This window comes from Letharia lupina, assembly GCF_014066315.1.
Source record: "Letharia lupina isolate WasteWater1 chromosome Unknown contig_3, whole genome shotgun sequence".
In the NCBI taxonomy this organism is placed as follows: Eukaryota; Fungi; Ascomycota; class Lecanoromycetes; order Lecanorales; family Parmeliaceae; genus Letharia; species Letharia lupina.
Genome location: NW_023502972.1, coordinates 1,962,204 through 1,989,455, shown reverse-complemented (window position 1 = coordinate 1,989,455; position 27,252 = coordinate 1,962,204). Strand labels below are relative to the sequence as shown.

General features: G+C 49.5%; 11 protein-coding genes across 11 annotated transcripts; 6 read left to right on the top strand and 5 right to left on the bottom strand.

Annotated features, from left to right (window-relative positions):
• Window positions 1-518: 518 nt before the first annotated feature.
• Window positions 519-1,700, bottom strand: HO133_007467 (uncharacterized protein; the record flags this gene model as incomplete). Its single annotated transcript, XM_037298358.1, has 5 exons — window positions 519-564; window positions 638-652; window positions 705-1,066; window positions 1,118-1,484; window positions 1,666-1,700. The coding sequence occupies 5 exons, from the start codon at window positions 1,698-1,700 to the stop codon at window positions 519-521; spliced, it is 825 nt and encodes a 274-aa protein (XP_037156993.1).
• A 937-nt stretch (window positions 1,701-2,637) lies between these two features.
• Window positions 2,638-4,544, top strand: HO133_007466 (uncharacterized protein; the record flags this gene model as incomplete). Its single annotated transcript, XM_037298357.1, has 3 exons — window positions 2,638-3,084; window positions 3,143-3,911; window positions 3,973-4,544. The coding sequence occupies 3 exons, from the start codon at window positions 2,638-2,640 to the stop codon at window positions 4,542-4,544; spliced, it is 1,788 nt and encodes a 595-aa protein (XP_037156992.1).
• Window positions 4,545-6,481: 1,937 nt separating this feature from the next.
• HO133_007465 (uncharacterized protein) lies at window positions 6,482-7,874 on the top strand (the record flags this gene model as incomplete). Its single annotated transcript, XM_037298356.1, has 3 exons — window positions 6,482-6,876; window positions 6,943-7,682; window positions 7,747-7,874. 3 exons carry the CDS (start codon window positions 6,482-6,484, stop codon window positions 7,872-7,874), a joined length of 1,263 nt encoding a protein of 420 aa, XP_037156991.1.
• Window positions 7,875-8,286: 412 nt separating this feature from the next.
• Window positions 8,287-9,688, bottom strand: HO133_007464 (uncharacterized protein; the record flags this gene model as incomplete). The annotated part of the gene is made up of 7 exons (XM_037298355.1): window positions 8,287-8,379; window positions 8,456-8,783; window positions 8,860-9,026; window positions 9,085-9,263; window positions 9,318-9,404; window positions 9,462-9,621; window positions 9,683-9,688. 7 exons carry the CDS (start codon window positions 9,686-9,688, stop codon window positions 8,287-8,289), a joined length of 1,020 nt encoding a protein of 339 aa, XP_037156990.1.
• Window positions 9,689-10,227: 539 nt separating this feature from the next.
• Window positions 10,228-14,311, bottom strand: HO133_007463 (uncharacterized protein; the record flags this gene model as incomplete). The annotated part of the gene is made up of 6 exons (XM_037298354.1): window positions 10,228-10,369; window positions 10,431-13,218; window positions 13,273-13,447; window positions 13,599-13,667; window positions 13,737-13,906; window positions 14,230-14,311. 6 exons carry the CDS (start codon window positions 14,309-14,311, stop codon window positions 10,228-10,230), a joined length of 3,426 nt encoding a protein of 1,141 aa, XP_037156989.1.
• Window positions 14,312-14,357: 46 nt separating this feature from the next.
• Window positions 14,358-16,113, top strand: HO133_007462 (uncharacterized protein; the record flags this gene model as incomplete). The annotated part of the gene is made up of 3 exons (XM_037298353.1): window positions 14,358-14,536; window positions 14,593-15,947; window positions 16,001-16,113. The coding sequence occupies 3 exons, from the start codon at window positions 14,358-14,360 to the stop codon at window positions 16,111-16,113; spliced, it is 1,647 nt and encodes a 548-aa protein (XP_037156988.1).
• Window positions 16,114-16,464: 351 nt separating this feature from the next.
• Window positions 16,465-17,251, top strand: HO133_007461 (uncharacterized protein; the record flags this gene model as incomplete). The annotated part of the gene is made up of 2 exons (XM_037298352.1): window positions 16,465-16,495; window positions 16,572-17,251. The coding sequence occupies 2 exons, from the start codon at window positions 16,465-16,467 to the stop codon at window positions 17,249-17,251; spliced, it is 711 nt and encodes a 236-aa protein (XP_037156987.1).
• A 394-nt stretch (window positions 17,252-17,645) lies between these two features.
• HO133_007460 (uncharacterized protein) lies at window positions 17,646-22,231 on the bottom strand (the record flags this gene model as incomplete). The annotated part of the gene is made up of 4 exons (XM_037298351.1): window positions 17,646-21,557; window positions 21,776-22,070; window positions 22,127-22,153; window positions 22,224-22,231. The coding sequence occupies 4 exons, from the start codon at window positions 22,229-22,231 to the stop codon at window positions 17,646-17,648; spliced, it is 4,242 nt and encodes a 1,413-aa protein (XP_037156986.1).
• Window positions 22,232-22,383: 152 nt separating this feature from the next.
• Window positions 22,384-24,063, top strand: HO133_007459 (uncharacterized protein; the record flags this gene model as incomplete). Its single annotated transcript, XM_037298350.1, has 2 exons — window positions 22,384-22,646; window positions 22,932-24,063. 2 exons carry the CDS (start codon window positions 22,384-22,386, stop codon window positions 24,061-24,063), a joined length of 1,395 nt encoding a protein of 464 aa, XP_037156985.1.
• A 977-nt stretch (window positions 24,064-25,040) lies between these two features.
• On the top strand, window positions 25,041-26,085 carry HO133_007458 (uncharacterized protein; the record flags this gene model as incomplete). The annotated part of the gene is made up of 3 exons (XM_037298349.1): window positions 25,041-25,725; window positions 25,791-25,874; window positions 25,931-26,085. 3 exons carry the CDS (start codon window positions 25,041-25,043, stop codon window positions 26,083-26,085), a joined length of 924 nt encoding a protein of 307 aa, XP_037156984.1.
• Window positions 26,086-26,541: 456 nt separating this feature from the next.
• HO133_007457 (uncharacterized protein) lies at window positions 26,542-27,075 on the bottom strand (the record flags this gene model as incomplete). The annotated part of the gene is made up of 2 exons (XM_037298348.1): window positions 26,542-27,012; window positions 27,073-27,075. 2 exons carry the CDS (start codon window positions 27,073-27,075, stop codon window positions 26,542-26,544), a joined length of 474 nt encoding a protein of 157 aa, XP_037156983.1.
• Window positions 27,076-27,252: the final 177 nt, after the last annotated feature.

Genomic DNA, 27,252 nt, shown 5'->3' with positions numbered 1-27,252 from the left:
GAGACGCTAATCTTATCAGAACTCAGAAGCTATTTTGTCACGCCGGACATTCAAATATAATTTTCCAAAATGGCTATAGGGGTAGATACAGCATTCGAACCCTATCACAGGAGGTGCAAGAAAGTGAGGGGGGTACTTTTGAATAATCTGCCTTATAAACAAATGGGGGCAAGAAGGTTTCATATGATATCTAGATGTTTTTCAGGTGGAACGCTGTTCATTTGGGGACCTGAGAATCTGGTGTTCACACTCGAATCTTTGAAGGTAACACACACCCATTAAGACTCTTTCAACATCAGGGCAAAGGCTCGCATGCATTGAATTGATGAAGACACCCAATGCTGTAGAGGTGATGCATTTGCTAATCTTCTGATGGTATCATTCCTATGAATACAGCATGGGCGCAAAGGTACTGATGCATACCCAATCGGATAACCTCGATTTCCTAGCACTTCATGTGCACGTCAAGGTATCGTCGTTCATCGATGGTCAATGAATCCTCACCCTCTCGGATCGATCTAGTTGCCCACACCACGCTTGCCGTCTCCGTCAGAGTCTTTCATCCTGTGATTTGAAAGTGCAAGGTCAGCTATCTCGACTTGTCAGACTGGGGAGAGGCAACTTAGAGTGCACCTACGGGTTGAGTTTGTCCCTACATAAAGTTAGCACTTGGATTATAAGATAAGACTAGGATTCGTCCTTACATGAGTCCTGGCTTCTTTCCGGTCGTGTTGGTGTTGTCGTATCCGCTTGTGCCGGTGTTATCATAGCCGCTGGTACCACGAGAGCTGTCAAGGCCGGTGTTATCGTAGCTTGATGTACCAGTAGTCGCCGAACCTCCTCCCAGAGCACCGCCAACGGCTCTTGGTTCACCCTCGAATCCATCGTAGCGCTCTTCACGGCCAGTTAAGCTTCCACCTTGCTTCTTGAAGTCAGCCATACTGACGGCGGGTAGAGCAGACGCGGCGTGGTGCTTGGCCTCGTTCTGATGGACTTCGTGTATGGGAACAGTGGTGTGGACAACCGATGGCTGGATAGTCTCCTTTTGAACAATTGGCTGAATGGTCTGAAGGATGTATTAGTAATTTCCCTCTGAAATTAATGGGGGAGTAATGACCTCATGAACATGATGGTGCACGTGCTCGCCGGCAATGACTGGTGCAACGGAGTGGGTCTCCTTGGTACCTGCTTCAGTGCGGGTATTCTGGAATTGCATGCGCTCTTCTTCGAGACGAGCCTTGATGGCGTTGGAATCGCCGTGTTGGAGCTCACGCTCCTCGACAGCGGCCATGCGGTGATGGTGTTGTTCAGGGAGAATCTCACGATCCTTGACTGGCTGGACAGAGGTGTGGTAATGGTCTTGGTGCACCTCGCGGTCAATGGCAGTCTGAGCCTCCTCATGACGCTGCTTAATCACTTGCTCGTTCACAACGGCGGGGGCGACCTTCTCATGAACTGTGGTATCATGGTGACCAGCCTTCTGCCTGAGTAAGTAATATATGATCAGCAGAGTCTACTAAGGCAAGTGATGACAACGTCGATGGATTTCAACGTGGGTAATGGCAGACAGACTGAGAGTCTTCTAGTGCTTGCACAAAGGCATCAAGGGAAGACGGATCAGAAGACTGGTGGCAGTAAGCCATGGCAGTCAATGTTGATACTTACATGAAATCGCTGACCGCTGCCTTTGCTTTATCCATTTTGAAACGGTTGATCTTGTTTTGTTGTGAGATTGGTATGAAGTTTGTAGGAGGAGGTTGGTATTTGAAAATGATTGTTCGTGTACAGGGAAGGAAGTGGTGTTGTTGAAATGGGGAGAATGGAAGAAAGCAGGTGTGATATGTAGGCTTTAGGCGTTTGTGGTGGGGGTGAATTAGCGCCGCTGGACTACCTTACAGTTACATCATTGATCGACCTGTTCCCTGCTTTGGACTTGGACTTGCAACAAGCAATGCAAGTGCCAAGCCCCGAAGCACCAGTGGCCAGTGGCTTGACTTCGGGAACTTAACAACGTCACTGCCTGTTTAAGCAGTGTCCTATTGGCTGCACTTCAACTTTACGACGCCGTAACCAGCCAAAGCCCAAATTCTCTGCCCCAAGATTACGCTCGAAGAAGAAGTGGCGTCCGGGCTCTTTTTGCTTTCCATTCTACAATAACATGTAGATCTTGCATCGCCATGGCACATCTTTCATCCAGCCTCTTCTAGACTTCCTAGACCTATTTCCTACATCATAGTGCTCAGAGACGTCCCTCTCATGCTGGCGGTTTGTGCAGGAAAATGGTCTACGGGGACATGTTCCACAATATCAATAATATCTATCGGAATCGGATCGCCAAACCTGGCTGAGCAACTCGAACGATGCGGATGGAGAGACTGTGGGCTGGAGACTTTGATGACGCACATCTCGTGCTATATACATTACTAGAGCTCATGGAAGCTACCTCCATTAGTTTAGAGTTCCACCTATTTTCCAAGAGTTTCGAATTTTCTACCCTGTACGAAAAGTAGAATCCCCTCTCTGAAGAACGAGATTTCAATTCACTGGCCAGCAACTCAGTCTCTTGCTGTGCTAAAATCAGCAACGTTGGCCTTCCCAGCTTGAAAGTTAACGGTTGTTGTCTTGTTGAAAACAGCCATGGCGTCTCGTATGAAAAAGCTATTTCATCGTAAGAAGGACAGCGATACTGAACAACCACCTCAGCGTACTCGAGCACCGAATTCCGACAGGAGTGACCCAGCTCTTCGTACCTCCCGTTACGAGTCAACAGAGCCGGGCGAGCTTCCGCAGACCGGAGATTACCCCGTCAAAGGAAACGACAGCTCAGTCATATTACAGCAAGGGCGCAAATCGTCCGTTTCGCGCAGCCGCCGTAATTCGGGCACCCCTCATAACCTACCCTATCGATCATCTACCCCAAATCAGTACGAAGCATCGAACCGCGCTCCTCATATGACCCCACCACCAGTTGTAGCTCGGTCCAACGATCCTTACCAACAGAGCTCAGCAATGCCCATGGGAGGTCAAGAAGAAAGGCGCAGGCGTGATATTCCACAAGACCTTTCTGGTTTGAATCTGGGTAATGTAGAATGTTAGACCTTGTGATGGATGTAAGAATGTGTAACAAAGTATTGACCTCTAGATAGCTCCAACGACGGTAACGCAGACCGTGACGACCACACGTACGCCCCACCAAGGATACAATGCGAACAGAGGCACTCCTCAAAACCAAGGATATGCTCCCAGGGACATTCCTCAAGAACAAGGATACTCTTCCCGGAACAATGCCGCCCTTCAACATCAAGAGTATGCTCCCGGGAACAATGCCACTCCTCAACGCCAAGAATATGCTCCTCGCAACAACAACACCACTCCTCAACACCAAGAGTACGCTCCTCGAAACAGCGCTACTTCCCAAAATCGAGAATACGCTCCTCGAAACAACGCTGCTGGTATTAGACCTGTTAACGAAGGGAACGCTCAGAAAGTTTCAATGTCTCAACCATATCGAGGGAATTCATCGTCAAATCCACGATCCAATGCCTACGGCTCTCCGAATCTGCAAGATGAAGATGACACAGGTCTAGCACGACAGAATTCGATTCCTAGAAAACAAATAGGCACGTCTGCGAATGCACCGTACTCATCTGTCCAGGCCTCATCACCTCCGAGTGCCCAGACAGACTATAGCCGACAGCAGAGTGCTCCCAAACCTCTACCATCTACACCAGCGGCTGCAAGCCGTGGGTACACTGATCGCCAGACGGATTCTGCTCCTCAGCCGTCCAACATCCTCAACAGATCAAGACCAATTTCCACAAGCCAAGCTGGCCTACGGGACGCTCACGATGTCGTAGATCGAGCAAAGAATCATACTTACGACACTCAAGTCGTTGAGACTGTGGCACTAGGTCAGTTCCACTCTCGAATTGTCAACCACTGAGAAATAACACTAACTTGTTATTCATTTAGCCGTCGTCCACGAAAAGGTTCATAGAGCTGTTCATCATGTTCGTGAGGAGGTCATTACCCGCGAGATACACACTCATGATGTTTACCACCGGGTTCAGCCAATAGTGGACGTGGAAGTGCTTCCTCCGCGACATTTTTTGCCCGTCGAAGGTGGTGGACTCGTGGAAATCAGTGCACAAGAGGTACCCGGCAGAGCCAGCAATTGGGTTATTGCAGAAACGGCGTCCAAAATTCCGTCGGACCAAGCTGCACCTCCTGGAACGACGCAATTCACTGCCCGAAGTTTTCCTGGTCGAGAAGGTGATGCTGTAAAATACATGAGTCCCGAGGGATATGAAAAGACGGAGCAGACATGGGTCCATCCACCTGAGTTGGAGGAAGGCGCTCGTCTCACCGGACAATCATGGCCTATGGTAATCGGAGAGGAGCCGCCAGGAAAGGGCGAGCATGGATTTGCGGGAGCTCATGGATTCTCGACTCCAAAAGCGACAAAGAGAAAGAGCCCCAAGAGAAATCCAGCGGTTCAGGGCAGTCCAGCGCCGCGAGCTGGTGGAGGACCTGGCAGAGCATGACACGCTGCCCACTGCAGTCCATTGCAGCCCCATTATCACCCCCAGGTGTTCTCATTGTTCCAAGCTCAGTATTAGCCTCAAAAGCTAATGGCTCAGCGTTCAAGCGTTTGCATCGTTCAAAATAAGGTTTTCCAGGCCGTTCGCTTCTGTACATGAAAATCCAAGAACATACTTAGCCTATTGTTTATGTTAGAGATTGTTGTGGGAAGACTCGACCGTAAGAGATGACAAGGTCTTCGTCATTGCATGTAGAGTAGTAGGTAATCTCGATTCCTTCAGACAAAGGCTTTATTTGTCCTCGAATGTGTATCAAGCCTTATACATATGCGGGAGGCTGGTTCGAAATCATAACTAGTACCCGAGCCATATCATACTTTCATAGAAATGATGTGTAATTGAGATTATGAACTACAGAGAAGGATGCAAGAGATGAATGATCAGAGGTATGTCTACGACATGACACCGGAGGATTCGAGAATCTCGGTCCTGTAGACAGCACGGTGTGGAGTCTTTATACCATACAGCGTGCTTGAATTTTTCACCAAAGACAAGTCTTCAAAGTCTCGAGTATCACTGGAAGCTTGCAGAGCAAGAATCAAGCGGTCAAGTGCATTTGGTAGAGTATCTCAATACATGGGTCCATTTTCGAACGTGCTGAGGTTGCACACAATTCCAGACCTCATGCCTCTCGACGTCTTGATCGTGGCGCACCACCACATATGTGAGCTTGGCGATATCTTTCCCCACCAGGGTCTGGAAACACGCGTTCTCCCTCAATAAAATAGTCATACGCCCCAAAGATAGTAAAACAGATCCCCGGGGGCAACTTCAAGCCACCAGAAGCCTTATAATTGTCAGACTGACGCCGACTCGGACGACGACTCGGACGCCATGAGTGGCGGCTGTTTCATTGAGCATGGTGGAGAGACTGTTCAGGTGATTACGAGTACGTGTTCGGGGTCTGGGATTTGTTCAGATGAAACATGTAGTACCTAGTGCTGAGTGATGAAGCATGAGGACCACTCAAAAGAACATGCTATTTCAGGCTTGATTAAGCTCTTTTTTAGGGGCGGATAAATGGTGGAGAAAGCCGAAGTCAGGAGCGTGGCAGCCATGTGATTCGTTGACCCCTGAGTCTTCGACGCCGTGCATCATTTTCAGAAGCTTACTTTACTTTAGAAGTTCCTCAAGCGGCCGAGGCCCATGCACCCGAGGACCGCTAAGGTTTCAGAGGCTGGCCGAATTTCGAAAGATTAAGGTAAGGTACCGTATCGATGGCGATACCACCCACGCCCACACGTTCGTGCGTCCCCTCTCTCCCTGCTTTGATTGAAGAGCATTGCACGGGCCATTCTATCTTACTTCGCGCCCCAATGATGGATACTGAGTCAACTCTGCTACCGATCGCTACTTTTACTTACTTTAATTACTTTACCTTAATCAACATGGGCGCCATTGCCGCCATGCCCACTCAACCTTTCCTATCCGCAACACTCTCTTCTCTGTCTCTTTTCTTCTACCCTACCTGATAAGTCCGTCTTTTCACTTCTACCCTACCTTATAAGTCCGTCTTTTCACTTCAGTCCCTCGTTACTTTCCTTTCCCATTCATTGATTGATTCGTGCCGACCAACTTGACCACACGGACTCATTCTTTTGTCCTTGCTTATACTTCCCCTCCTCTCCGACCCCAGCCCCCACACTCCTTCTCTATCCCTTATTAATCCATATCAAAAACCTTTCCTTGTTGGTCGAGCCTCAATCTAGCCTTGCATCTTCTGCACCCAACATCATTCTCTTCGTTTTTACACATAATCTCAGCAGTCCACCACGAAAGCGCCGGTCTCTTTCGTCCGCTCTACACAACACCATCCAAACAAGTCCACTTGACGTGGCCTCAGAACATTCCCCACGCCTGCCAGTCAGCGCCCTTGCATCATGCATCACCTAACGAGCTCAACGCTGCTCTGCTTCACCGTCTTACTGGTATCCATATCTGCCGCTCCCTCCAAAGCCCACGGGAACTCCTACAAAGTCCATCGCCAGGCTATTGGTTCGGGACCCAAGGATGGTGTGATGGTACTGGAGAAGGCATATCGAAGACGCAATTGGACGCCTCCGGAAGGCTTAACCGCGGCCGTTGTATTTCACGCAGATGTCGTCGCCAACCCGGTACATTCAACAATCAAGGAAGATGTCGCCGTTGGAGGAGGTGGCACGGGTGCTGGAACAGTCACCGCGAAGGTCTATGGATCCAATACCGAGTATTTGTGCCCCGTCCAAATCGGAGGGCAGACGTTTAACATGGACCTTGATACGGGCTCTGCGGATTTGTATGTACCTATCTCATCCATTCGTGGAGTCCCCTCTTTTGTTGGATTGACTAATGCTCTGCACAGTTGGGTTCTCAACACGGCTTTGCCAGCCGCTGATCAGACACGCCACGAGGCCATCTACAGCCCATCTGACTCTAAATCTTTCAATAGCATTCCAGGCGCCTGGTTTGACGTTGCATACGGGGATAATTCAAGCACAAGCGGAGTCGTGGGCAATGATACCGTGCGGATAGGAACCATCACTGTGGTGGGCCAAGCGGTGGAACTGCCGAGCACTGTCAGTTCGCAATTCAGCGGTGACATCAACTCGGACGGCATCGTTGGTTTGGGGTTTTCGCAATTTGGTAGCAGCATCAGGCCATCGCCAATGCCAACCTTCTTCGAAAACGCAGCATCCAAGCTCAAGGAAAAGGTTTTTACCGCCAATCTAAAGGCTGGAATCCCAGGCCAATACGAGTTTGGCACAATCGATGCTTCAGCCTACCAGCCCCCCCTTACATACACCGCGGTCAACAGCTCTGGTGGTCTTTGGCAGTTCGATCTTAGCCAGTACGCCGTTGCCGATGATTTATATGGAGGCGTTGCAAGTCCTGCGATCGCGGACACAGGCTCGTCGCTCCTGATGCTGGACCCAGCTATCGTAAACAACTACTACGCGAAAGTCCCAACCAGCACGGACGATCAACAGGGGAAGATATTTCCGTGCGATACAGCGCTCCCTGATTTCAGCTTCGGCATTGGAAAGTCTATGGCTACGATACCAGGAAGCCTCCTGAATTACACATCAGTACCGGGAACTTCAGGTGAGCTTTACCCGCTGGTCAGCCCGTCGTCTTTCAGACTGTACTGACCATTAAATTGCACTAGACTGTTACGGAGGCATTCAATCAAATCTCGGTCATGGGCTAAATGTACTTGGCGATATCATGTTTGCCTCACAGTTCGTCGTCTTCGATGCTGGTGCGATGCGGATTGGATTCGCTCCTCATGCATAGATCGCATACTGGATAGTGTAGATCATAATGTCTATATGAATATCAACTTTCATCGGTGGAAAGAGAAGAGTTGCTTGGAAAGCATACACATACGCATGCATACATCCACTCTGATCTGAGCGCCCGAGGCGACATGAGGATTTGCGAGATGGAAAATGACTATTATAGACTTGTTACCAGACGCCTTTTTACACAGATTGAGGAACGCCCGTTCTGATCAACCATTTTAATGAATTCCCTAGGATGTGTACGGAGCCAATCATCAAGAGGCTCACCCACTTCTTCACTGTTATCTGAGCCTCGCCATCGCATGTATTTACATCGATGACCATGAAATCAAAACCGGATGAAGTTTGCAAATTCTGGATCAAATCTTCCCTTGAGGCTTGCACTACCTGCCAGGGTAGCCGAGTCATTGGTTTGTCGACCGAAGCGCCGCAGCCGCAGCCGGCACCTCTTGGTCTTTGGGTAAGATGTCTGGAAGCGGCCCTACTGGTGTGATACTCTGTATTGATTTGTATACGTCAGTAATTGCAGGCCGAGGTCGGTGTGCAGCATAGAAAGGAGGCCAGGACTCTTACGAAGGGGTTTATCTGCTTGTGACTCTTTGTGTAGTGATTTTTGATATGCTCAAACTGCGTCGTGTTCTTGAACGCCGGCACGTCCCAGTAGAGCTTCCTCAGCCACTTGTGCAGCGAAGGATAACCCGATCTGATGTCACGAATGTTGCACTTGAAATGCTGCACATAGACGGGGTCGAAGCGAACGATGGTGGTGTAGAGGCGAACGTCTGCTTCGGTGATGTTGGTACCAAAGTAGTAGGGAGCAGCGTGTTCAGCAAGGTGAGCTTCGGCGCGGTCGAGGGAGGCGAAAAGGGGTTTGACGGCCTTTTCATAAGCTTCTTGCGTTCTAGAGGTCGTAAGCCAGTGGCCGGAAGTCTTGCAATCGGGAGCATGTGAACGCGCGGAAAGGGAAACGAGCGTACGTAGCAAAGCCAGATTTGTAGACCCCATTGTTGATATCATTATACGTCCAGTCATTTGTCCCTTCAATCTCTGCCCTCAGCTTCTCCGGGAAAAGGTCAACGCTCCTATACTTGTCGTGGATGATGTCATCGAATTCTGTGTAGAACATGCGGATGATTTCGCTGGACTGAACGTGGACATGATAAGTTCTTCTATATTCATGTTCAGAAGAGATGAAAACGAACCTCATTGCTGACTATCTTGTTTTGTTTGATATCATAAAGTGTTGGTACAGTGAAACGCCCTGTGTAGTCGGGATCAACGTCGAAGTAAACATTTCGAAGATGGGTGGAGTTCTTGTGTATAGGGTCCGGTGTGACATTGTCTCCCGGAATCTTCTCTTCTGGAGTTGCAAAGCGCCATCCTTACAACGGTCAATAACCAGAGGTTGCCTCCAAAGGAGTGAGAGAATAAATACCTTTTTCCAGCATCTCCCAATGGACCGAAGTATATGGGATAATATCATCAAGACCCTTCAGGCTGCGAACAATAAGCGTACGATGAGCTGAATACTAGCTCAGCATATGCGGATGTCGCAGGGTGTGAATGAGATAGTACTAACCCCAAGGGCAGGCATATGAGACATAGAGATGATATCTGCCTTTTTCTGGTGGGAATTCTGCTCCTGGCTGCTTTGAGACGTGGTTTCGGAATTGGGACTGTCCTCTTTTGAATTCGCCCGACTTATCGGCCCAACTGGTGATTGATTGACCTGAACCTGACTAAGGAAGAAGAACGAGTCAGGGTTTGAAAGCACTGGGAAGTCTTCGGGAACTCTCGTACTGCCATGGTGGAAGAATGGGCGTGTGTGGTGAAATATAGGAAGGAAATGTATCTAGGGTTTAGAAGGCTATTGCTGAGTGGTTTTGCGCGAGAGAGAAGGGTCAACATATAAGACTGTCTTCTTCCTCTAAAAGTTTGCAGCAGACGAGGCAGATATGTTGTCCAAATAACGTTCTCGAGCCACGGGTATAAATATTATGTTTTGGCGGGGTCGACCTTACATTTCGATTAGCACTCTCAGCGGCACCAGCGGGGTCATTAGTGCCTTAGTAATATAATACGTCGATAAAGGACTTGTGAGCATCACAAAGCACTTGCAAAGCAATGGTGGCCTTACTCTACCCAGTCTTCCGAGACATGTTGAGTCTATCGAGGCAGATGAGTTGCAGTCGCCAAGTTACGCCATTTTGTACGAGTATTCTTGTCTATCACTTGACAAACTAAGGCCAATGCTAGGCTATCTATGCCCGTAAAGACCTAAGATCCTTGTTTCGATTGCTCGCCGAACGCCTTGTACCTATGCTATAGCAGATGCAAACAATGCTTTATCGTTTCCGCAGCTTGAGCATGACGTAGGGAACTTCTACGTCTTCCTCGTTCTGATCCTCCACGGTCATCTCGAAGATGACGTTCTTCTGGTGATCTGGAATGGGCTTCTTGCTAATCGTTTCCACAAGCTGGCTCAGTCTGTGTGTTCCGTATTAGCACTAGATCTAGTGATCGAGGAACATGAGAGAGAGAAACTCACTTAAGACCAAGCCGATCTTTGAGTTTGCTCGCCGGGTAGAAACTGGCATACAACAGACTCACGCCTGAGCTCAGCATCATAATATCCAACCCTTTCTCCTTGAAGTCGTCTAGGAACTGTTGCAAAGTGATATTCTCAACTTCAAATCGATCCCAGAGTTTGTCGATCGTCACCTCGCCGGAGCTGCCCATGTACTTTCCCTTCGGACTGGCAATGGGCTCGCTGAACCCAAAGAACGGAAGCGCCAGGTTGACAAAGCCATTTTTATATTGTTCAATATCGTCTTTGCCATCCACGATCTTATAGAGCTCTAGGATGACAAGGCCGGTGACTAAAGCTGTAGTCGTGGCGATGGCAGGAATGATTTTGCCTGCAATGAACTTGGTCTTGTGCCGATCCGCCTCCGCGATTGCATAATTCTGGGCTCGCAAATTACTGGCTGCTGTAATGAAGTCGATGTGGTGATTGGTATCATCATCTTTCTCAAACTCAACAGGCTCCAGCTTGGAGCCCTTGAGACTTTGAGGGGGTGGCAATTGCGAGATTATTTGCTCCAATGTATCATTGTCATCAAAGTTGGATCCTGCGGGCTGGGCATTCGGGTCGGGCTCGTTGTCATCTGCTTGGATCTTAACCGAAGAGCTTGGAGTGAACTCGGGAATGATCATATCGTCCATGACCTTGAGATAATGCTTGTCTGTAATACTACCATTCCCCTTGATGCCATAGTTGAACGCATGCAAATGAGCGGCGGCAACGACGAAGCCCATGTGGGTAGGGTTGGAGGCATCAAATCTCAATGGATCTGGTGCTCGCTTCGGTCCAGACCAGAATGGTGCACCGCTTGAGGTAGTACAATCCTTGGGGAAATTGTAGAGTAGCTGTTGGATATCATTGTTGTATTTGCTCTCGAATTGGCGTCTGGCCCAAACGATGCAATCGTCGAAATTGTGGGGCTTGTCTCTCACCAGATAGTCTCGAATGCTCTCCAATGTCGGTATCTCGTTGCCAGCTTGCTTCAATGTTTCTTCAACGTAATTTGGCTGTGTTATGTAGAGGTTCACGGTTTCCGGCGGTCCAACAAAAAACTCATGGAACTTCTCCTTTGCCCAAGCAATCGTGTGATCAATCTTGTTTGGGAAGCTACGCAGCGTACATTGCGGAAATGACTGCTCGGGAGGGTCCTGGGAACTTGAATAAGATTCAGTCAAACTTGGCAAGATGACCTGCGTGTTGCCTTTGGTGCCGAGTGTTCCACTGTCAAGAAGTGGCTTCCGAAAGAAGACACACCGACGATCGACATACTGCCTTGCGTCCACATTGTCTAAAGCATTGGTGACGCCATCCAATTCTTCCCAGAAGCTTTCATTGAATATATGTTCTGTCTCGGCGCCGACTCTGTCCGGAAGAATAACGAATTTCCCTTTGAGATCTGGGTTCATGGCTTGAACAGCTTCGGCAGCACACTCGCTCTTCAGCTTTCCGACATCTTTTGGGCGGAACAGAAATTGTCTGTTCAAATTGCTCTTCTCAATTTGGTCCATGTCTGCCACCTTGATCTTGCCTTCGGGGCCTGTTGCCAGTCCAATCATGGCCCAATTCTTCAGCATCTCACAGCCGATTGCACCAGCACCAACGAGAAACTCGTTAACGTTTGCGAGCTTCTCCTGGAATTCCCGACCGAACACAGCGATCTGTCCATCGTAGCGAGAGTCTAACGGCTTGCATAGCTCTTCAGATCGCTTTACAGAACTAGGCAGAGACTCCAAGGAATCGAAGTAGAGCCACTGTACGATTGGATGAAATTTACCGGAGACAGACTTCAGCACTTCTTGCGCAGCTAAGCCTCCAAAGAAAGCAGCCATAGGAGCAAGATCTCCTCGTGCTTGGTGACTAAGTTCACGCAACAGTTTCTCGTCCAGCTCTACCTTGTCATCTCCATCACCAGCTAAAGCTTGAGCATACTTGAAGACCTCAGAAGCATCTTTGTCCGAGTAGGGTCGTGGCAACTTTCCGCTATTTCTGCTTGCAAACTCGTGCAAGGCCTGAAAGCCCAGGTGTAGCTGTTGAGGTCGATCGAATTTAGCAAAATCGGACATTAGTAATTCAGGCTTTTTCAATTGTTCCGAGAACGGCTGGAAGCTGATGATCTTGGGCATTTTCACTTGCTGGTAGAGCCCGCCACGCTTGTACTGTCCCAGATTGGACACGTCTCCGATGGAGAATGTATAGGGGCCCTTGACGGTAATTTTGCGAGGCTCTGCGTTATTGAGCGCTTCCATACCTTGTACTTCTGTAAAAGTGACAAAGTCGCCATCTTCGAGACCATGTCTCGTCTCATCCAAAGCCGACACCAAGCCGTCCGAATCAATGCCGGCAACTATTCCGCTGACCGGGTTCTCCCCTGTAGGGTCTGCTATTGCGAAGTCTTTCCCACAATCCGTGAATATTGAGCCAAAGAGCCCAAAGACATCCGCAATGACAATGAAGATACTGTTCTGGTGACAGTAATCAGATATCGTTACTTGATCTCTAAGCGAAATCCCTGTCAAGACAACTACTTGATAACGATGGAGCTGGCTCAGATCTTCTGTGAGGCTCTTGCTAGGATGCTCAGACACAGGCGTGTATGCATTGAGTTCTGCAACCCTAGGGACAGTAACGGCAGCTCTTGGCTTACCAACGTCGTCCAGATGTAGGAAGAACTGTGAGGAGAGATCAGAGATAGCAGCTGGCTCTGGGTCGAACAACGTCAGGGATTTGACCCCAGCGAGGGCGATGTTTTTAGCTATAGGTCATTAGATGCTGATGGGTGCAATGTGGGAACTGCAAGGAAACCAACCGATCTCCACTCCGAGCCCTCTCAGACCAGCAATAAGGACGTGCGAGGAACCCATACGCTTCATAGCCTCATGACCAAGGACATACAGTTGTCGACTGTATAAGGATTCATCAATTTCGCCGTTCTTGAGCTGCTCGGATCCAACGGAGGGTCCGTCTATTTCCATGTTGGACGCCTGAGAGATGAAGTTGTTAGCCAGGCTCTCTTTTGACATTGAAAACCAAGGGGCAGCCAATGAGGATGTGGTCAGAGCCAGTAAGCTCGGGGAAGTCGGCAAGAATAAGATTAATAAGCAAGGGCATCTTCAGGAGGCTATGCACACATACCGTCATGATCTTCTTCTTGTCAGGGCGGCTATGCTCGTCAGAAGATTTCCTCTTACCCAGCGTGGCCGCCTTCGGGATATCAGCGTGGGAGTGAATGGTGGATGATTTTAATAGTGCTTGCACAGAGGCAAGCCCTACCTGTCGTGTGAGGTTGGTTGTAAGGGTATGGAACGAAACGGCAAGAACGATGCTGGTAGAGTACAACAACAAATACCCCAGTCTGTTTGAAGACAGGACAAGGCGTTGGTAAGACAGAAGGAGGTTCAAGCAGTGCTTTTGCGGATTTGCAGGAGGTGTTGCAGGGTGAGCTTTGGAGGAAGAGAAAAGCGTGAATGGTAGAGTAAACGTGGTCGATTAATGGTTCATGAATGATGAAAGACTGGTTCGGCATGTCACCAGTCACGCCAAACGCTTGGACTAGCGGCTACCTAGCGCCGATCTTTCTCCAGGCATCGCGCCGAGCCTCTCGAGACTCTCATTCCTCCAACACTAAGAGTACTCAAAGGCACCCTTTACTACGAACTCAGCTCTCTCGTTGACAACTGCTGGCCTAAACAGCTCCACCACTGTTCATGGCGACCTTCCCGCCATGAGAGAACAACGTCCAAATCCATTTCTCTCTAGCCGGTACCCACGTTTTCTCCAAACCTAATAGACCGCCAATTCGCTTCGACGACAGCTATTGGCACTGGGGAGGAAAACCGTGGTAGCATCCTGCGCAATCTGTCGGAGGGTTCTGCTACATGGTTCTTTCCAGCCATGATACTGTCCTTGTTGACTCATGCCCTGCTAGGAAGTAGCTTCTTTTGGAATGGCTTCGTTGGAGGTCTTGAGGATACGAAGCATGGCAGCAACCAAGAGGCTTTGGGATTCGGCATAGATGGGGAAAGGTATAAGACAGCTTGTCCAGATTACAAACATTACTCTGTAGTCCCTCAGTATGCCAGGTACCCAGCCTATCCAGTCTTTCGAAAGAGGCTAACATGTACCACAGTCGACCCTTGAGCAAGGGACCATTGGCTTTACCATATCAGCGGCCCTCGCCACACTGTCGAACGTTTTCATCGTCCCTTGTAGAGGAAATCATCGAGGAGATCAGCGCCCGGATGGAGGATAAAGACCTGGCAAGGATATTCGAAAATGCTTTCCCGAACACCTTGGATACTACAGTCAGATGGCACGTCGATTCGACAGAGAAGCACAAGCGTTACCGCGATGGATCATGGGAAGGAGCGCAGAGCTTTATTGTAACAGGGGACATCAATGCTGAATGGCTCAGGGACTCCACGAATCAGTTGGCACAGTACCAAGCATTGGCCAAGAAAGACAAAAGGCTGGAGACCCTTATTCTTGGTGCTATTAACACACAAGCTGAGTATGTTATCGAATCGCCATATTGCAATGCTTTCCAGCCGCCGCCGCCCAGCGGTGAGCCTGCCGTCAACAACGGGCAAGACGATACTGTCCATCCAGCATATGAGCCTTCCAGGGTGTTTGAATGCAAATATGAACTTGACTCGCTTGCTCATTTCCTCGCCTTGGGGAATCAATTCCACAACAGTACTGGCTCAAAGGCATTTTTGAATTCAAGATGGTACATTGCCTTGGATACCATCCTCGAGGTTCTGACTGAACAAGCCAAACCAACCTTCAATTTTGCAACTGGAAAATTTGAGAAAAACGAATACCTCTTTCGAAGAATGACAAACCGGGGGACGGAGACGTTGAGTCTTTCAGGGATTGGCAATCCCCTGGGAGCGGGAACCGGACTTATTCGAAGTGCTTTCAGGCCCAGTGATGACGCTACGATCTTAGGTTTCTTCATCCCGGCGAACGCAATGATGGCTGTCGAGCTAAAGCGGACTGCTGAACTTTTGAAATCCGCTGGGAAAGACGCTCTTGCTGGTAGATTGAAAGAACAAGGTGAAATCATAGAAAAGGGCGTATGGGAACACGGTGTGGTGACCAATAAGATATATGGCGAAGTATTCGCATTTGAGGTCGACGGCTATGGATCTTCGATTCTCATGGATGACGCTAACCTGCCGTCGCTGTTGGCACTACCTTTGCTAGGCTTTGTCGATGCGAACAACAAAGTTTATAGGAATACCAGAAAGATGATACTGGACCGAGCGGGCAACCCCTATTGTCTCGTCGGAAAGGCTTTCTCGGGGGTTGGCGGTCCGCATGTTGGGTTGCAACACGCTTGGCCTATGAGTCGTCTTGTCCAGGCGATGACGAGTAACGATGACGATGAGATAAAGCAGGTCCTCAATAATGTCCGAGACACGAGCAGGCTTGGTCTTATCCATGAAAGTGTCAATGTGGGGCGAGTGGCTGATTATACTCGTGCGTTTCTATCTTCTTTGACGTCGGAGCTCCGGATACTGACCGTCAAGTAGGAAGCTGGTTTGCATGGGCTAACTCAGTCTTCGCTCAGACTATTCTTGATCTTGCCGCAAGGAAGCCGCATCTAATATTTGGGGAGGGTGCGAAGCCGTTTGTCATAGCCTGAGCCTTACGAGCACCCATGATGTTTTATTGCAGCGTTTAGCGAGCTATCGTTCCAGCGTGTGGAAGCAGGCCATTACATCGGGATACCATATGTTGCACTCAATAGATTGTACAATGCTAGAACCAATGTTCAAGATCGTCTGACTCGTGCCCCATTCCAAAGAGAGCAAGGACAAACAGTACGAGACTTCGATCCAAAAAGGCCTAGAATTAGGGTTCGACCCCAAAAAAAGGCAATGACATGCTCGTAAATTCCATGCCATTGTTCTTCACAAAGTCTTAACAGCATCTTGTGCTAGGCGCCGGCATATCCATGAGAATAATCCCTATCAGACTCCTCAAAACCACTCGCATGGCAGCAAAGCCCAGCTCGAAGCTTATTTGTATTTCCACCCCCTCATCCTCCTCGTACTCCGTTCTGCTCTTGCCTCCTCTACACACATTGACATGTCCACTTAGTTGCTCCCGCCGGTGAAAAATCCTCCCCACAAGCCGACCAATATACAAAGGGCACACTAGAGCGCCATCAACTCTCACCCTCCCCCTTCACCCAATTCCACACCTGGTTCACCCATGCCCAACAATCCCACGTCCACCAACCCGAAACCGTCTGCCTGTCCACCGCCCATCTACCCTCAGGCTCCGTCTCCAGCCGATTCGTCTATTTAAAGGAACTCGACGCCACCGGCTTTGTCATTTACAGCAATTGGGGCACCAGCCGGAAAGCCCAAGACGTGCAGTCGAATCCACGAGCTAGTTTGGCATTTTGGTGGCACGAGCTGGAAAGGCAGGTCAGGGTTGAGGGGACGGTGGTGAGGTTGAGCAGTGGGGAGAGTCAGGCGTACTTTGGGTTGAGGGCGAGAGGGTCGAGGGTAGGTGCATGGGCTAGTGAACAGAGTAAAGTGTTACCCGAGGAGAGTGGTGGGAGAGAGGTGTTGAATAGTAGAGTGAGGGATGTCGAGAGGAGGTTCGAAGGCGTAGAAGATATTCCTGTGCCAGAATTTTGGGGCGGGTTGAGAGTGGTGCCTGACATGGTAGAGTTTTGGCAAGGTAGGGAGAGTAGATTGCATGACCGGTTCAAGTACGTTAGAGATGGAGGAGAAGCAGATGGATGGAAGATTGAAAGGCTGAGTCCATGAAACAACACCATAAAGGAGCCGGATTGGTTAATCAGCATGTCTATTGTACATCGCTTGCTATGAGCAGATGACCTAGATACTGGCTTTGTCCAGATCTAGCTATAAGTGGAGATGGTCTATTCCTATCGTACACTTTTCGCTTCCTTCCACAACTGAAATTCATCATAGAGCCTCCAACAAATGTTGTATCGTTATACTTTCTCCCAACGCCAGCTCAGACTGTTGTTACAGGAGCAATGGGACTTCCGGATTCCAATTCCTCGAGTTTAGCGCCTGCTCCTCCCCATGTATGCGGCGAATACTGAAAACAATGCAAGCTGCCGCACAACGCCTGGGTATCATCCTAGTGAACGCCAAAAATCGAGAAAACGAGTCCGAAAATTGAAAAGGTAACTTAGGCGATTAGCTCCGAGAGGACAACGCTGCCCCCTCGCATGCCATGTCCGACTAATTCCAGGATCCTGCTGGATACTGCCGAAGGATAGCCTCTTGACAGCATCTCGTGGACAGTAGCGAGTGCACCATCTCGATCTTCGGCAGTAAGGAAGGCTCTGGTCATAGACTCGTAAGTGCTCGGCTCTCTCTTTTCCATACCAACGCTGTCATAAACAGCCTTAGACTTGGTAATCATGTTTTCCATGGCCCAGCCGTGGATGAGGGTATTGGCGATGTATGGTGTCATCTCAACTCGATTTGCGGACATTGAGTCAAGGACCTCTTCCGTCTGCGCGACGCAGTGGTTGGCTACCATTGACTCAAACAAGGCTTGATAGAGGCAAGCTTGCGGACGAATCTCGCCACCAGCCAGTACTTCATCGAATGTTCGGCGAGCATCGACCATGTCATGAAGGGCACATCCTTTGGCGTGGATGAGAGAAGCATAGTGGACTGCCTCAGGGCGTTGGCCCGATGCACGGATAGTATCAAGTACACCCTCAGCCGCAGCAAGGTTGACGGGCTCGAGAGTAGCGTAAGTGTCAATGAGCAGCTTGTAGGTATGCATGGTAGGTTGGATTTCTCTTGACTGCATGCGGTCGTAGTACGAAAGCACCTTCTGGCTGTCGCGCTTGGTCGTCAGGAAAAATTGCATTAAGCTGTTGTACGGCGCTGGTCGAGGCTTGTAATTTGGCATAGATTCCATTTCATCGAAAAGCTCCTCCGCAAAGCGGTCATCACTGACTCGGCAAAGCGCATTGACAACTGTACCGTATGTGACGCTTGTAGGGCGAATGCCTGCGGCACGCATCTCCTGAAAGTAGCGTAGACAGTCGTCGATACGACGGGCTTTGCCCAGCTTACCAATGAGAGCGTTGTAGAGGAAGGACGAAGGTGTTACTCCCTCGGTTATGGCTCGACCAAAGATGGCGACAGCTTCAGAGGCCTCATCGAACGTTTTGGTAGATTCTTTCAATGTAGTGATGTACAGCCCAAAGGTGTTTGCGGTAGGAGCAGTACCCATTTCGAGCATCTCTTGATGGAACTGCGCCGCCAGTGTACGCCTACCAAGGGTGAGGCAAGCACCCACCATGGCGTCCAAAATGGACGACCATCCATGTCGAACGACCGAATACTGAGGCAAAAAGGGCATGTCATGTCGTGCCATTCCAAGAATATCATGGATTAGATTGGTTCGACCTTCTTTGGCAGCGGCTGAGATGAGCTTTGAATATACAATATACCGTGGATGGCGACCAGCACGACGAATATTCCTGAACCTCATCAGGGCTTCATTGAGACCCGCGCTGTTTCGGCGTTTCTCTAATTCCTCTGCAATGATTGTGGAGCCCCGATAGTCGGTGGCTGCGGAATACGGGTCATATGAATCTGTAAATGATCCTATCGAGGAGACGGCAGGAGGTGTAGGTTGTGGTGTAAAAGCGCGCTGAGGGTAAGCTTGCTCTGTAGGCAATTGTCGATAACTCTGCCATTTACTGATGAGGTCTGGACGCTCGTGTGACAGAGCGCCCAACGCTTTCTCGATCAAGTTGACTGTACGCTCATCTAAGAGTGCACCAGAGCTAGTGGCAATATCGAACAGGTGTGTAAACCGAGCCAAGTGAGCAATGTCATGTGAGACTTTACCGCTTCCAAGTAATCCGGCCTCTACCTGCAAAGCTAGAGTCATGTCTTGCCAGCTAAGGCTTGTGATATCTTCGGGACCGAGTCCAGCGAGCATTTGCTCAGCAACAGGAGAGACTAGGCCGCCATTTTCGATCATTGCCCACAAAAAGCTCATACTCGCGTTTGCTGAAGGAGTAACGCCGCTCCTCGCGAGAAAAGCACCGATGAATTCAATAGCCTCATCTATCTCTTCTGTTACTTCCGAGGAGAAGGTTGCGACTCCAGCAGAAGCGCGAATGCGCCCGAAGCCTTCACGAAGCTGCATTAATCCTTCATCGACGAGGCCTTTTCGAATGAGAGCAGTAGCGTACAGAGTCGTAGGTTCTACAAATGAAGTGTCGAACGTCGAAGACGCAATCAGAAGAGCCCAGTAATCGCCGGCAATGTCGAGATTGCCTTGACGGATATGCAGAGCAAGCATTGACAAGGCTGCTCTTGGTGTCTCTTCGGGCGTCGATGATAGGTACTGATAGGCTTGGGTCGCAATATTGACGTCGCCATGATCTGCAGCCGTCGTGCATATTCGGGACATAGCCTCGCTTCTCACAGATGGCGTCAGGCTACGCTCTTCTGCGACCCTTAGAGCTCCAGAAAAGTTACCGGCACTTAAAGACTCTTCTACAAGCGCATTCAGAACCACCGTGTCTTGGACCGCTTCAAGACGTTCCTTGCGATACTCCGTCACACCAACAAAAGAGTCAACAACTCTTTTTAGAAAGCGGTGGCCTCCATCAGCTCTGCCACACATGGCATACGCCTTGACAACGGCCGCATACACATCGTTATCTTTGCGGCCGATGATAGCAGACTGACCGGCATCATTCGCAATGGCTAAAGACTTGTATTCGTTGTAACATTCGACAGCGTTGCCAAGATCACCGGATTTTGCGAAAGCTTCGATCATTGGTGGAAAGGTCGATGCAATTGGCTCAACCTTGTATGACTCCATATGGCTATAGGCATTAATCATGTCCTCGACCTGACCGTTGAAAGCACAAGCTGTTATTAGAAGGCGGTATGTCTCAGCCGAGTAGAGACAAGTTTTGGGCGAGGAGGTCGAAGTCTTGAAGATTCTGACTGCATTGCGTAAGGCATCGTCCTCAGCCAAGATGTTGTATTCCGCTTCGTTGGAGGCGAACATAAAATTTCTTTCTCCAGCATTCCCGTTGAAACGAAGTCGCTTCTCTTCCAGAGCATTTTTCATGGCAAACACATCCAGAGCACGGCGCGAGAGAATCTGAATAAGCGTGGTATAGAAAGCCGTGTCCGGTGCCACCATACGCTGTCGCATGTCGGAGTACACATCGAGGGCCTTTGAAACGACCTGGTGCTTGGCTATAGGAAGATGTATAGCAGAAGCAAGAAGTGCATTGTAAGCCTTGACACTCGGACGTAGGCCATGAGCCAGCATCGACTCAAAGATGGGAGGAATCTGGCTGTAAGATTCTGTTTCGTGAAGCTTGCAAATCCGTTCTGAGAGGATTTGGGAATCGGTATCGTGCACAGAACTGACTGCTGTGACATCGCTGACTGGGGTGGAGCGGGCAGTATCGTCCGCGGTGACCACAGGTGACAAAGAAGACGGATTGGTAGACTGTCCGTTATCCACAGAGAATTGCCTGAGATCTTCTTTTCGAGAAGCCGAGACCGCGGATGTCTGTGGCTGATCTCTAGACGCAGCAGACTGCTGGATCTGGATGATCTCGTTTGCGATAGCCTCATTCACTTTAGCAACAGCCTCAGCTTCTGCTGCTTGGTCCTGGGATTGCTTGATGTCGTCCACAGCGCTTGTGGTAACGGCACGGTCCAGTTCTCCACGATTGAGCAGAACATCTGAATGAGGCCCATGATCCACCACTTCATTTCCCTTTTCATCCGGTAGAACCGAGTGTTCTTCCCACCCTATTCTCTTTGCGAATTGATACTGCTTCCATTTTTTCCCTTTTGCTTGTGCTTGCTGCCATGCTTCAAAATATGGCACTAAAGCTTCATTGTAGTCTTCAACGGCATCCGCGCTACCGTGGGCTGCTCTACCGGAAGCGTCGAATGAACTAGAGGCATTGTGGAAAGAAGAATGAAGCTGTGCTGTCTGAGGTCTGCCGTGTCGATTGGAACTATGTTTTCCGAATGGACCAAGGGGAGTATTCGTAGAAACTTGTGAGGTTTGTCCTGCTGCAACTACAGACTGGACGTACCCGTGGCTGAAAACCTTGCTATAGCTTTGGCGCCCGATATGGGAAAAGGGTTTGAGAACCATTTGGCAAAGTCTGATTGATCCCCGTTTGGCGGGAGATTATTGTCTAAGGGAAGAAATTAGAGTCAGTGTCGTAGGAGGCAAGAGACGTCATAGGAAGCAATTGAAGTGAGCAACGGCACAACGGTCTATATAACAGAGCCACTCACAAAAAAGGAGATGGCTTCGAATGCAGGTTCATTGATGACGTTGCAGCCGTCAAAGAACGCGCTGTACGGTTCTGGGTTGAATTGAGTCTCGAGGACATGCAGCAAGGTTGTCCCCGTGTTGGCGTCGTCGTAGTCGAAGTTAGCAGACTTGATCGTGTATTGACGGTGGCGATGATATTGGATCTCCACGAGTGAGTTGCTCCCAAGAACGAAATGGAAGAGATTAGGTATTGGGTTTGCGTGTGAAACGAAGAATGGAAGCGGATGGAAGGGTGCCTGAAGAGCGAACGAGTGCCTGATATTGGTTGGTCAATGTGAGAGGAGCGTGTAGGCAAAGGCGGAGTAACTCACGAAGTGGACACGTAGCTAAAGAGCGGTCTGAAGATCAAGTGTCATCATTATTACTATTACACTCAAATTCAGAGCGTGAATCCAGAGCTGTCTTGACGAAGTCATACAAAAAAGTTCCGAATAATTTTCGAATTTGCACGGGAGGACCGCGGTTAGTGTCGGTTTTCGGACCTTTCCGCTCCACGTATTCGAGTTCGCCTTGTGCCTCGCAAAAGAAAAAGCTGTTTACTTTTCGGCTGTGTCAGGGCGAGCATACAATGGAGCGACCAAGCGTTGCTTTTTCAGCGCCTGGCAAGGTACTACTGGCTGGCGGCTATCTCGTCTTGGACAGAGACTATACGGGCTTTGTTTTTGGACTGGACGCTCGCATACATGTTCATGTGCAGACTTTGCAGACATCTCCTGGCCTCACCCTTTCCGAGATCATTGTCAAGTCCCCCCAGTTCCGGGATGCAGAATGGCGGTATGGCTACCGCGAGACTGAAGAGAATGGTGGCATTGAGGTGACCCAACTGAAAGGGTGAGCCAGCAAGTGTCTTAAAACCTAGGTCAATCATGCAAGCGACCCATATGCTTTGATTGATTTCTGCATACTTCGATTTTCCATCCGTATCTCCCATCCTTTCTGTCGACGCAAATGTCAGGGAATCTACGTTCCCCGTCACACCGCAAGAATTGGCCTTCTAACACTTCATTCAATTGCCCCATTAGAACAAGCATCCATGATAGAATTTTTTGAGTGTCTTTCCATGTCGAGCGGCTGATGCACCTTATCAAAAACACTGATAGTACGTGACCGGGATAGTCATTCCACATCCTCACAATCTCGAAATCGATTCGTCGAAACAGCTCTTGCCTACGCACTAACGTACGTATCGGCTGTCGACTCTACTAGAATTGGGCCGGCATCAATTACGATCCTAGCTGATAGAGACTACTACTCTCACTCCGGATCTTCTGGCAACGATATCCCATCTACAGTAGATCGATTTCTTGACTTCAATATACCTCTCCACCAAGCGCACAAAACTGGGCTCGGATCATCCGCTGCACTTGTTACGGCCTTCATAACCGCTGTGGTCGCGCATTATGCTCCGCTAGAGGTAGCTGATGCGAGCTCGATGCTGGAGAAATTGCGACTCCACAACCTCGCTCAAGCAGCACATTGTGCTGCACAAGGCAAGATCGGATCGGGCTTTGACGTAGCAGCCGCGGCCTGCGGATCATGTACTTACAAAAGGTTTTCGCCCTCAATCCTAGAAGGACTGGGAGATGTGGGAAGCAAAGGCTTTTCCACTCGCTTACAGTCAATAGTCGAAGATACGGATTCGTCTAAAAAATGGGACACAGTTATAGACAAGAAATCTGCTGCCACTGTGCCAAAAGGGTTAAGGCTGGTCATGTGTGACGTCGACTGCGGCTCAGAGACAGTTGGAATGGTCAAGAATGTTCTCTCATGGAGGAAGACAAAGCCCGAGGAATCAGTACTCCTATGGCAAACTCTGCAGAAAGGAAACGAGGACCTTGCTTTAGAGTTTCATAACTTGGCATCTAAACCCGCAGGCCAGGCTGAAGATTACGAGGGCCTACGCACAGTGATATTGACAATACGATCTTCGATCCGTGAGATGTCAACGAAGTCTGGCGTGCCAATTGAGCCCGAGGTGCAAACGAAGCTGATAGATGCCTGCTGTCGTTTGCCTGGAGTCGTGGGCGGTGTAGTGCCTGGCGCTGGAGGGTACGACGCTATTGTTTTACTCGTTGAGGACAAGAGTACTGTGATTGATGGCTTGCATCAATTTCTCGACGATTATCGAGTGGATGCTGATCAGGGTCACGGAGATAGCATTGGAAAGGTCCGGCTACTGGGAGTGAAGCAGGAGGATCGGGGTGTGCAGGCGGAAAATTCAATCATCTACGATGGCTGGCTTAAATAAGCATCAATACATGTCAATTGGCAGCACGAATATTCATGCCCCTGACATCATATGGATGATGCACTAGATGCGGTAGTCATGGCTTTTCTCGTTGAATTTTGTCAAAAAACCACGCGTGCGAGACAAGCAAATCGAGCAAATGGTAATCTTGGAAGAGTGAGGGAGGAGATCACATATCTAATATAGGGTGCCAATGTGTAGATTGGTAGAGTACGAGTACTCGTACTCGTAAAGTACATGGGCTCGACGCATGTGTGTAAAGTACCTTAGCCTCAAGCTCCGGGTAGATATGATCTGAGCCTCTTCAATTAAGGGCGGCGAGGGCGGGTCCGAGGGGTCTCAAACGCTCAAACGTTTTGGCGGCTTTCCTTGTTTGCGACAGTAATTTAAGGATACCTACACGTCAACGAACAACTCTCCCATACCTTAGGTATCCCAGTAAATAATTCCCCTCTTTCCCATCCTGTCAAGCGCCTTTGCAAGATTTTCACAGCTACTCACATAATCGTAGATGCTTTTGCTCTTTTTTTTTTTGTTGAGCACCCCAAACTCCCAGACAGTAGTTGATGCTTGGCAACACCTACCTTACGAGCCTAACTCGCCATCTGCACGGGTGATCGACCAAAGAAGGCTAATGAAGAGTATGTCCAGTGTGTGCAAGTAGGGCACGAGGTCAGCAAATATCCATCTGAACTGTCTTATTAGAGTATCTCGGGGGGACTACTGTCTGAGAATCTACACTCTTTCAGACGTAGAGTAATATTGCTCGGACCCACATCCGTGCCAACCGCCCTGACGTTGACTTTCCGAGAAACCATCCGCCACCTTTACTGTACAATCCACCTCATCTTCCACGGCATTACCGTATTCAAGCAATTGTCTCCCATCCCAATCGCTTTCCATCTGCGAATCTTCGGCAGCGTATCCCGCCATTTCGCGTCCGGACTGCCGCCGATCCGCTCCTACTGGTGCTCACAATGGCTCCGGTAGATGGCCTCTCAGGAGCTGCGGGATATGAAGGTTCAACTGGAGCCTCAGAGATTCCAAGCATACCTCTTCATGAGCCCCAGCCTCTTCAATCCCCTTTGCCTTCTTCAGAATCTATAGAAGGAGCCCGGGTGGACCGGCAAACAGCAGAGGACATTCCCACGAAGTCTTTGTTTGGGCCCTTTCCAATATCAACAGAAACAAGTGATGACGGTCAGCAAGGCGTCACGAGCGTGGATTCAGGGAATATGTCCGCACCAGCTCCTGCCATAACCACAGATCCGATTGAGTACTCCAAGGAGAACGGACAAACGGGCACACAATCCTCACCTTCCCCATTGAATTTCGATCCTCAAGTCCGTGAGCCCTTGAAAACTGTTGATGCAAACAAACCACACACTCCAGATACAACGTTACCGCCTCCTCTTACGAGAGAGAAGACAGCGCCAGCAATTGGTCCTGCAACGGATAAGCCAACGCCTGTTCCCAAAGAATCTGAGATAGAAGGTCCAGTCTTATTCATTACCTTGCTTTTGAGTAGTACTGGAGCAAGGCATCCATACAAGCTTGACGAAAAATACCTGCGAAAGCGCAATGTGACGGTTGAGGGCAACAATCCGATCAACATAAGCCTATATAAGCTGAAGGAACTCATACTGAGAGACTGGCGGGAAGGTAAGGATAAAACTCTGTTGATGATGTGAAGCTCTACAAGGTTGTTCGCTGACTCTGGCTTTCAGAATGGGAGGCCAAGCCATCCAGTCCCGAGTCCATACGCCTGATATCCATGGGCAAGATGCTCAATGACAAGTCGCGATTATCTGGTGGGATACACTTCTCTGGATCTTTGAGCTTTTTATAGTACTGATAAGCGTTGAAGATTCTGGTTTCACCAATGGTCTCACACCCCACATCATCCACATGACCATCAAACCACAAGAGATCGTGGACGAAGAAGACGCCAAGATGAAGTCAGGGGGAAGAGACCGGGATGGCAATGAGAGAAGTCCAGGATGTCGGTGCATCATTCAATAACCGGCATGTTCCTTTCTACATGAATCTATAATTGTAACGTTAAGCTTGAGGCTTGTAGCATGGCGACGCGTGGATGAATCACGGCGGCGTTGAGTATGGTCTCACCATCTGAAGCATTTTCTGGCGTTCATGGATATGTAGCACAAGGCCCTCAAACGGCGGATTGGACGGTTTTCGCTATCTAGGACAGTCATGGTTCCTTACAATGTAATTGTACTTGGGGTTTCTTGCCAAAGAGCTTGCTTGTTCTTTGGAGCTTTTGGGGCAGAACATCTAGCGACTTTGAATTCTGGGTTAAGTAGTCTCTGTGAAATAGTATTTGCTTCCAGTAGCATGATCACGGGAAAAAGCGGCTCGCGCCATTGTGCAAGGGGAGTCGCCTAGGTATTCGATCCAGTAGTTGCCGAACGCCTAGTCCTGTTTGGAGGTAACATGAGATGTATTCTCACAACCTGCTCACCAATCCATTTTCAACTTCGCCTCCATCTCCGAATGGAAATCCGCCCCTTCCCTAGTCTCATCGCCCTTGTAGACATCCTCCCATGTCAGCTCCGCATCCCTCCCCGCGAGAACATCTCCTCCGACCCCAGCGCTTCCCCCCAAACAGGCTGGCCTCCACTCCCCCTCTCTGCAGATCTTCAGCTCCATTCCTCGTCGCACGGGTTCCGCGATGCCGAAGTTGCGGCGGAGCATGTTCATCTTGAGCAAATCTTGTGTTGATTGCCAGGCTGCGAGGCGGGATTCTAGTGGATGTGTGGAGGTACTGGGTTGAGGTTGGGAGGTATTTGTCGAGGAGGCGGTGGGTGTGGGTGTGAGAGAAGAGCGGAGGGTGTCATGAATGCCAGGAGCGGAGGGTGCGCCTCCAGTGGTAGAGCTGGTATTGTTGGTTGAAGTAGCGTGGTTGAAGGGGGGTGCTATACGGAGGGACTAGGGATGAAGAGTTAGTGGGAAGAGTAGGAGGAGCGACTGGGGAAAGGTGGAACTTACCATGATGGAAGGTCTGTCAATCGAGATTGCTGTTGCAAAGAGTCGGCGAAGAGTCGTTATACGTATTTGCAAGGATGTGTCTTGATGGATCTAGAGTAAAAGTCTGTTCTCGAAAAGTGTACGCGGCAGGCTACGCGCGCCGCTCCAATACACGCCACAAAGGCTGCTATTTAGAAACGT